This window comes from Chiloscyllium punctatum, chromosome 1 (genome assembly GCF_047496795.1).
Source record: "Chiloscyllium punctatum isolate Juve2018m chromosome 1, sChiPun1.3, whole genome shotgun sequence".
Taxonomy (NCBI): Eukaryota; Metazoa; Chordata; class Chondrichthyes; order Orectolobiformes; family Hemiscylliidae; genus Chiloscyllium; species Chiloscyllium punctatum.
In genome coordinates, this window is record NC_092739.1 from 122,486,177 (window position 1) to 122,496,414 (window position 10,238).

Sequence of the window (10,238 nt, forward strand, 5' to 3'; positions counted from 1 at the left end):
AGCAGCAGTTGTGGAAGCAAGGTCATAGGGGACATTTAAGAGACTGTTGGACATGCATGTGGTCACAGAAATTTGAGGGTGCATACATGAGGATCAATGGTCGGCACAACATCGTGGGCTGAAGGGCCTGTTCTGTGCTGTACTGTTCTATGTTCTATGTTCTATGTTCTATGTTCAATGACAGGTCTTTGTAATGGCCACAACATTTTAATTCCAGATTCATTATGGGAAATGTACATATAACTTCCCAGTCTTATTAACTCTACTCCATACATTCACAGACATTCGGTGTATCCCTGATTTAGATTACATTACTTTCTTTCTTACTCTGCCTCCATCTATTCACTCACTACTTTCTATTTTAATGCTATCTGCTTTTCCCATCATTTTATGCATCCAATATTGTATTCTAATGTTCTCTCCTGGTTCCCACAACCCTATGAGTTAATTTAAACCCTTGCAATATCATTAATAAAAAGACTCACAAGAAACTCAATCTTGAATCTGTTCAGATGCAAGCCATCCACCTTCTCCAGGTGCTGTCCTACTCAGAGCCAGTCCCAGGGCCTGACAATCTAAAATCCTTCTTCATACACCACTTTTCCAGCTACCCATTTATCTGTTTCTTTCTTCCTATTTCTGAATTCACTTACATGTACCATTGGGAGTAATCCAGAGAGGTGACTAGTTTTGGGCAATGAATATAGAGCGAGCCAGTGATGCCCACATCCCATAAATGAATCAATGCAATGTCAATAATGACGTATCATTTATGAGTCACAGAGCTCCAAGATGTTGCTTGACAATTCTTCCCAGCAACAGGAGGAGGTCAGGAACATGGAGTTTAAATACTATGTGCAAGGTGTGAGGATGTGAGACAATAGCAGGCTCCATGTTGGAGAAAGGCTGTCGTAAACTGTGCCTTTGAGAAGCAGATGAACTGCACAGATTCTGTGTAGGGGACTCGGTGACGGGTCAATGATAGCTGGATGGCTGTGCTGTCAGAACGCAGAACAAGAATTCTGGGGAGCTGAGCAAGTGAGACGGATGCTTGGTCTTGGTTGGGGAAAGTTATGAGGTGCTTGGAAGTAGCCTGCGAGCATTAATATTTCAGTATAGCTACGAAGGGTTTGAAAAGCCAGCCAGAGTTCAATGAGTAATATTGAAGCTCAAAGAAAAGCTCAGAGACTTCTGCCGGATGAAACCAGCTGTCAGTGAAGGGCTCATGCTTGTGAATGCAACTTCTGAGCCAGTGGAATGTAAACCTTGGAAAGGAGAGCAATGAACCAGACTGGAAGTGGATCATTGAGGCAGTCTATAATGGAGTGGCTTTTGAGAGGACGCTTCAAGGTCAGGTCAGCAAAAATCACAATGTAATCCTTGTAAAGTTTAAATGAGAGTTGATGACTGTGTCATTAACATCTGGGGTGTGTTGCTGAGAAGTCCATGAGATCTGCCTTGATTACATTTGCTATTTGATGTGTGCTGTGGGATGTTTGATTATAATCTATTACCCATACATACCACATAGTAATTGTTGCTGTTCACAATGTAAATGTATAGTAGAATGCCTACTGTTCTAATTTTGTATAGCTAATTTATAGTTGTTTATTAAAAATGGTGGAATCTTATGCCTTTATTTTCTTAGTAAGTTCCCTGGATCTCTCACTTTATGCCCTTTAAAAATAAAAATAACTTGGTCCAAGCCAGATCCTAACATACATTTGGCAGACTGGTTTGAGATCATAATAAATGATGATAGTGGTCTGTCATCATGTTGCCATAGAACTATTTTCTGTGATACATCAGGGGTCAAATGATACGTCAGGGGTCAAAATCTCAGCAACATTACCTTTGCCTGAAAACTATTTCTAACAACACTTTATTTTGTTTGACAGATGATTAAGCTAAAGCAACTATGAGAATCCATGCTTTTTATTTTGCACATGTGGATGTGGATCCAATGCATCTTCTTTTCAACATAATTCCTGAAAAAAATTCCTAGGAATGTGAAGCTCAGATCCCTGTGAAAGTTCACTGGACACAGACACGTAAACTGAAGGAAAACAAAAGCATGGATACCTACCGGACACATCATTCTGCAGATATATTTTTGAAGGGCAAATGAATACCATTTAATCTTGCATCTGATGAGGAAAATATTTCAAAATTAATGAGAAAGACACCAACCACATACAGCTAAACCATCATGCCAAAGACACCGTAATCTCCATGAACTTTTAACCACAATGCTCTGCTTTCTAAAATGCCTGCATCTTTGTAGTGATAGGACGCTAATAGATGGCGGGATACTGTTGATAACAGTACTGTGAAATTTTTGAACGTAAGAATTTGGCCTGTAATTTTATCACAGTTGTTTTAAAACAATTTTTTGTACTAATGGCTGATATGAAACGATGGGACTGTAATGCTCCACTATGATCATTATATCCTAATATGCCTGTGATGGACTGCATTGATTTTTTTTACTGGAAAACATATTTGTATGCTAGTCAGTTATAACAGTAGTAGTGTTGTGTAAAAAAAATTCAAACACTCTCATTGCTTGTTAGCTTTCCTTTTTTAAAAAATTAAAAACATAAAAACATTATAGGGAGCATTTGAACTATTCATGTACTTTCCAATAATACAATTTGCATAAACTGGACATTACATAAAATTTAGTTGTGCAGGAAAAATGTCAGGAGTCCTGTATCTGCCTATGAATTAATAATCAGCATAGAATTGGTCTTACAGAAGTCAGCAGTTCACATCACAAAGTTCTTCTGTAAAGAATTTAACAATTTATCTTAAATGTGCAAAGATTACTTATTTAACAAATAGTAGTTAAATGTTAGAATTAGAATATTGTAGGAATTAGAAACTTGATCATTTTAATTAAAAAAATGAGCTCACTTAGAAATCATCCAACAATGATGCTTCATTGAATATAGGAGTTTGTTTTATTTCCAATGTTCTTTATGTAAATAAAAGCAACTAACATGTTCATCAAACCTATTTCAATCTTATGCATTACTCCATGATAATGCACTTATCAGATATTATTTCCTATTTAGGCAAAATTAATTTTCCCAAACCATTTTTTATACTTTTTACAGTTAAATAAAAATCCAACTTTGTACGGCATCATTAATGTAATTTAAATTTCCAAAATTTGCTCAGTATTTTCTGAGACTATGTCCATCAAATTTGGATAACTGCAAACACTTTGTAAAATCGGTTACAATTTTACTTCTAAAGGGACAGGTGTTGTTTCCCATCTTTTAATATCGAGTGGTTCATGCTAAACATTATTATCCATACAGGGATAATTCCAACTCTGGCCAAAATCAGTGAAAATTCACCCAAAGGATCCCATTGCTTTTTGCACTGGGTTAGACTTTTTCAAACTTAATCTCTGGCTATCTGCAAACCTACAATAAAACAATTAGATTTATTTGTATGTCTGTGTTGTAACAAGTGTTCAAAAGCAAACCACAACTACCTACCTGAAGACTTTTTGAAGTTGCTATGGGTCAGAATTCTGCCTGGCTACCTCTGCATCCAATCTATTGTAGCATGCTCCTTCAGGCATGTTATTTGATGGATTGCACATCTCTATCTCTCAGTTTCTACATTCTGTGGAGTCCTATTAAAGTTAATTCTATTATACCAAAGGGAAAATCACTCTGAACAGGGATTTATTCTCATCAAAGATCATTGCCATTATATTTATTGAAGCTAAGCTAACTCTTCTTATTTCCCGTGAATTGTGTTATGGTTGTATTTGTTTGCATGTGGTTAAATATGTCACAGATATGCCTGATGGAATCTACCCTACTGTGAACTGATGAAATGGACTCATTGTATTAAAAAGAACAGCATGAAGTAATGATTGCATTCTAAGTTACTCGCCACAATATCCGTATTGTTTCAATTGCAGTAGCTTCTTCTTGAAACATCTCGTAAATCACCAGTTGCAATAATGCTGAGACACCCTCAGTCATAGATAATGTGCTAATGATATGACACATATTTGCATCAGTCCCAAAACACACTTCTGGAAGAGCTTTTGCTGCGTGTGGCTCCTCCTACTTAATTTTGCGAATTACTGCATCCTATGAATCAACCAAAATACAACATGTGTGCTTAACATTTTTCTGTGAGAATACTTCTTATCAGTGTTAACTTCTTACCAGTTCTATTGTATTCCATGTATCAATTTTTAACAGTAAAGTTGAGTTTTTTGACCTACATACCTTAACCTGTTTTTCATTGAGTAAATAGAAATTGTTGTTACCTCAAACAAATTAGATAAAGCTGATCTACCTGTGGATGATTTGGAGAAGCCGATGTTGGTCTGGGTGGTCAAAGTTTAAAAATTAGACAATACCAGGTTATAGTCCATCAGGTTTATTTGGAATCACTAGCTTTCAAACCACCTGATGAAGACACAGCACTTCAAAAGCTAGTGATTCCAAATAAACCTGTTAGACTATAATCTGGTGTTGTGCAATATTTAACTTTGTCTACCTGAGGATGTATTTGAATAAGCTCCAAGTATAATTTTGAGTAAGTAGGACTTATCCATTTGGAACAGCAAAATCTTTGGTTCAACATTTGATCTGCATTGATTTGATTTTTCTCAAGTAGTGAAAAGTCTGAGTAAACCATTTGGACTTCGTTCATCTGGAAAGTAAGGCCTAAGGTAGGGTGGAGGGGAGGGAAGTAGCTCAAATTCCAATTAATCTTGTTATATGGAACATTTCAGCAAGTATTGGAAGTCAACTGGCAACCACAGAAGCATACAGAGGCACCACGTGCAGGAGAGGTTGGAGACAATATTTACACATTAGGAACGGGGTAGGCCATTCAGCCTCTTGATCCCGTTCTGCCATTCAATGAAATCATGGCTGATCTGTGGCCTACTATCCCTAAATACCTTTGCTTAACAAAAATTAATGTATCTCAGATATAACATTAACAAGTGACCTAGCATCCAGTGCCATTTGTGAAAGAGACCTGCAATCTTTACCAGTATTTGTGTGTAGAAGTGTTTTCAAACATCTTTCCTATATGGTCTGGCCCTCATTTTTAGACTGTCCATGAGTTCTAGAATCTCCAACCAATGAAGATTGTTTAACTACCCTGCCATTTCCTGGTGATATATTGAAGACTTCATCTCTTAACCTTTTTATTTTGAGAAAAACAGCCCTAATTTGGGTAATCTCTCCTCATAATTTAAACTCTGAAGTCCAGGTATCATTCTTGTAAACTACATTGCATTCCCTCCAAGACCAATACATCCTTTCCAACGTGTAGTGCCCAGTTCTGCTCTCAGTACCCCCAAGTGGGGTTTTACCAGGGTTTTGTATAAATTCAGCATTATCTCTGCATCCTTATCACCAGTCTTAGTCTTAGAGTCATACTGCACAGAAACAGACCCTTTGGTCTAACCAATCCATGCCAAACATAATCCCAAACTAAACTAGCCTGCTCCTGACTCTGATCCCTCCAAACCTTTCCTATTTGTATATTTATCCAAATGTCTTTAAAACATTGTAACTGTACCTGTATTCACTACTTCGTTCTTCCAGTCCACTCCATGCACAAACCACTGTATACATTTTTAAAAAAATTGTCCCTTATGTCTTTTTCTAAATCTCTCTCCTCTAAGGCCAGGATTCCATGAGCACTTATTGATTATTATCTGTTCCTGTCCACAGCATTTTAAAGATCTGTGGACCTGAAACCCCAGTTCTCTTTGGGCATCCACTGAATTTAACTTCACACCATCTGGAAAGCACCATGATTAATCCTTTTTCAGTCTAAAATAAATAATCTCACATTTACTTGTATTGGAATCCATCTGCCAAATTTTTGCCCATTCACCTTGTCTACCAATATCCCTTTGTAATTTTACGATATTATAAAGTTATAACTTGTGTAGGTGAAATAATACAAATAGTAATTTTTGCAAACTCTCTCACTCTTAAGATACAATTAAGAGTATGGAGATATATTTTTGCATTCCTTGTCAATAAGATGGCCATTTATTCCACTCGTCTAAAAGAGTCCACTGCAGTTTAAGCCCATTTCAGTGCTGGTGGACACTTTTCACTTTCTGTGCTTTTTACAGACACTTTGCCAAGCTGGAGCAGGAAATCCAGTGAGGTAGCTAGTGATCCATGGACTAAGAAGAGTGAAAATGCTAAGGAATCAAACTGAGGACCAGCTTTCAAGCAGAAGCAACATTCATTCCAGCATTTATACCAGCAAATGCAATAAATATGGAAATCTTTAAGATTAATAACCTAAATTAAAAGCAGTAGAAATGAGTATCACATCTGCTTCGAGTGTTCTCTGATTGCAATTAAAGATCCCTTTAAAACAAGCTTACAATAGCTGTTTCCCCAATTCACACCACCCATGTTAGATGGAATGAATCAGTTGAAGTTATTTTGTTGTTTAATGAGCTGCAGGCATCACTGATAATATCTCAATTCCTTGTGAATGCCTAGTTGCCATTGTGAAAGCATAAGTGATTTGATTAGATTTTATTTATTGTCACATGCTGAGATACAGTGCAAAGTATTTTTGTGTGTGTGTGTGCTATCCAGCAAATTATCCCATACAAACCTACACCAGAGTAATAGAACAAAACACAGAATATAGTGTTACGGTTACAGAGAAGATGCAGAGAAAGATCAGCTTTAATATTTGAGGTCCATTCAAAGGTCTGATAACAGCAGGAAAGAAGATGTTCTTGAATCTGTTGGTCCCTTCCTTTATGTGGTAAGGGTAAATGCACAGTGCTGACAGAGAGGGAATTCCAGCATTGTGACCCAACAGAGTTGAAGGATGGTGAGATAAGGCTAAATCTTGCAATTTTTGACTATGTTCAATTTATATCAGGTTATTTGGAGGGATTTACACCACAAGGCCTAGCAGGTTTTCTCATCATTATCTTAACTCACCTCATTACCTAACTTACCCCGCTCTTATAACATCCCACATGTCTGATTCATGCCCCCATCTGACCAAATATCATTTCCAGAACAACGCACCATTCAATGGATATCTGCCAAAAGATCAACATCCTTTACACTCACTCCATCTTTGAAGGACTACTGTGTGGTTTATTATTGACACATGCAATACAGTGAAAAGTGTTGTTCTGTGTGTTCTCCTCACAAATCATGCCTTACCTAAGTACATCAAGGTAATAGAACAGAATACAGCAGATGGTGTTCTAGTTATAATGAAGGTGCAGAGAACGATGCATTCTCATATATGAGAGATCCATTCATAAGTCTGGTAACAGCAGGGAAAAAGCTGTTCTTGAATCTGTTGGTACGTTTTCAAACTTTTGTTAAGTCCAATGGAAGAGGGTATAACCAGGGTGGGAGGGATTTTTCATTAAAGAATAAATGAAATATTATCACACATATTTAGGGAGATACAGTGACAAGTATTCTGTCACCAAAATCTGGCACCATTTGGAGGTACAAAAGAATAAAAAGAAAGTACTTAAATTGAGTTTGTCTTCATCATCTGGGGTCCCAAACATGGCTCCAGGACTCTAATAAGGGCCCTGCTCTGGGTCTACTGCAGCCAGAAGCCTTGTTCCAGGTACCAACACTGTCACAGCTGATGACCCCCCCCACTCCACTCCCTACTGCCAAAAGAGTCCGTGCTCTGGGCCTACTGCAGCCAGGTGTCTCAGCTCCACCATTGCTGCAGCCAATGCCCCACCACCATTCCACGAGCCCATACCTCGGACCTACAAGCCAGGAGTTACTGCTGACACTGCTCCAGCCTTCTCGTGAAGTCAGGAAGATGAAGAAAGGAAAAAGAAAGAAAAGGATGAACAGGAGAGAGAGTAAAAAAATGCGGATGGCCTGGAGTGGACGGGCTCAGCCCAAACATTACCTACATTGCTGCACCGCCATTTTGAAATGTGCAGTCAAGAAACTTCACTAATGCCTCTACTTCTTAAGAAGGCTATGGAAGTTTGGCATGTCCACAATGATACCAATTTCTGTAGACACCACAGAAAGCATCCTATCCAGATGCATCACAGCTTGGTATGGCAACGGTGGGTGGCACAGTAGCACAGTGGTTAGCACTGCTGCCTCACAGCGCCAGAGACCCGGGTTCAATTCCCGCCTCAGGCAACTGACTGTGTGGAGTTTGCACATTCTCCCCGTGTCAGTGTGGGTTTTCTCTGGGTGCTCCAGTTTCCTCCCACAGTCCAAAGATGTGTCGGCCAGGTGAATTGGCCATGCTAAATTGCCCATAGCCTTAGGTAAGGGATAAATGTAGGGGTATGGGTGGTTTGCACTTCGGTGGGTTGGTGTGGACTTGTTGGGCCGAAGGGCCTGTTTCCACAGTGTAAAGTAATCGAAATCTAATCTAAAAGTAATCTAATCTAAAATCTAAACTGTGGCTGCTTTTCTGAGGCAGCAAATGTCGATGGAGTTAATGAAAGGAAGACTGGTTTTCATGATGGACTGGGCTGCATTCATAACTCTATGTAATTTCTTGCCATCTTAGGCATAGTGGGGAACATAACTGACTCTTCCTCTGCAGAGTGCTCCCATTCCCCCAGTTCCTCAGCATCCAGCACATCACTTGATTACTAATACGTATTGTGCAGAGCACAGCAGGTCACGATAAAGTGACGCAGTCTGTCTGGACTATACTGGAGGGACCCGCTGCCCAAAAATCAGTCCAAGCTGTGGACTTGTGTTTTCAATTACCCCATTGTCTGCTCCATTCCTGGATGAAGCACAAGTGATGTTGGATCTGTGTTTTACATAAGTCTGGGGCATTGGCTGTGCAATGGAGTCATGTCAGAGATCACCTGAGTATTAAACAAATGGAGTACCTCCTTGTTGATGAATTCTGCAGTGCTGTGACACAGCCCTTTCAGTACACTGCATGTGCAGTTGACAGCAGCCTGTACCAGCTGGGAGAGTGGAGGAAGGATCGAAGGGGCCAGACAGCTACGTTCCTGAATCCTGCAACACAGTCTTCAGCATTGACCTCACCTTGAGGGAAAGGAATGAACCAGTGTGATTATTGCTTGGATGTTATCGGTCATGGTCCGGATACATTACAGGGTCTGTTACTGACAGATCCCACACAGGTCACCCATTGCTCTCAGGAGGGAACTAGTAGCAGGGACTTTCAGAGCAGCTGCCACCTTCACAGCTAACAGAAGAGGACTGCCCACTCCTGCAGACCTCAGGACCCCACTCTAGCATCCAGCATAGTTCAACTTACGGAGCCAGTGCCAGCACTGTACTTCACTCATCTTCACAAAATGGAGCCAGGTACTAAAAACACTGGGCCTCCTGCAGACCCCATACATCCTGAGGGGACCTGCAGCTGTGACCTCTCCCTGAGCTGTGTGTTCCTTATCCTCTGCACTGCCCTGCTGCTGCTCCTCGGCTTGACATTAGCCTTGGTCCTCCTGTACTGGCAGCCACAGTGACAAACATACCACCAGTGACAGGGAACAGAACATAGTTAGTGGAATTGATCCATGCTGGGAAGGAAAGGAGTGAAGAATAAGCTGTGACACACCCTGTAGATGAGGGTTACACACACTCTTTCACACTGAGGAATGCTGCAGTTCATTACTGAGGACCATATCAGATTCAGCCTCAGCAGAAACTCTGTAAAAATGTCTCATTGGCTGACTGCTGTGTTTACAGCTCCTGACTGACAATACTCCATTCCCCTAAGTACAAGGCAGACTGTTGTTCACTCCCTGGATTGTACACTAACCATTCCCCTCACCGTAAGTGTCCCAAGCAGATAACTGACAATGGTCATAGCCCCTAGACAGTGGTGGAGTTGTGGGTAGTGAGGACAGTTATCAAAGGTAACAGCAGAAAGTTGGGTGAAGAAGTGGCAAATGAAGTTTAATCTGGACAAGTGTGAGATGACTTTGGGGGGTTAAATGCAAGAGGAAAGTATATAGTAAATGATAGGACCTTTGTGAGCATTGATATACGGAGCGATTTTGGAATGAAAGTCCATAGCTCCCTGAAAGTGGCAGCAAATTGGATAACATTGTGAAGAAGGTGTACTGCATTCAGAACATTGAGTATAAAAGTTGGCAAATGATGTGCAGCTGTATAAATGTTTTGTGAGACCATATCAGGAGTGCTGCATGCAGATCTGGTCACCACACTGCAGGAGAGATGTGGAGGCCTTGGAAAAGGTGT

General features: G+C 40.0%; 1 protein-coding gene across 4 annotated transcripts in view; it reads left to right on the top strand.

The window, feature by feature from the left end:
- Positions 1 to 4,254, top strand: part of cntfr (ciliary neurotrophic factor receptor) — a 375,848-nt gene extending 371,594 nt beyond the window's left edge. For all 4 annotated transcript variants that reach the window (XM_072573295.1, XM_072573296.1, XM_072573298.1 and 1 more), the window contains one exon: positions 1,899 to 4,254. In XM_072573295.1, coding sequence (XP_072429396.1) covers position 1,899 — 1 coding nt within the window. In that variant the 3' untranslated portion in view covers positions 1,900 to 4,254. The remainder of the gene's footprint in view (positions 1 to 1,898) is intronic.
- Positions 4,255 to 10,238: the final 5,984 nt, after the last annotated feature.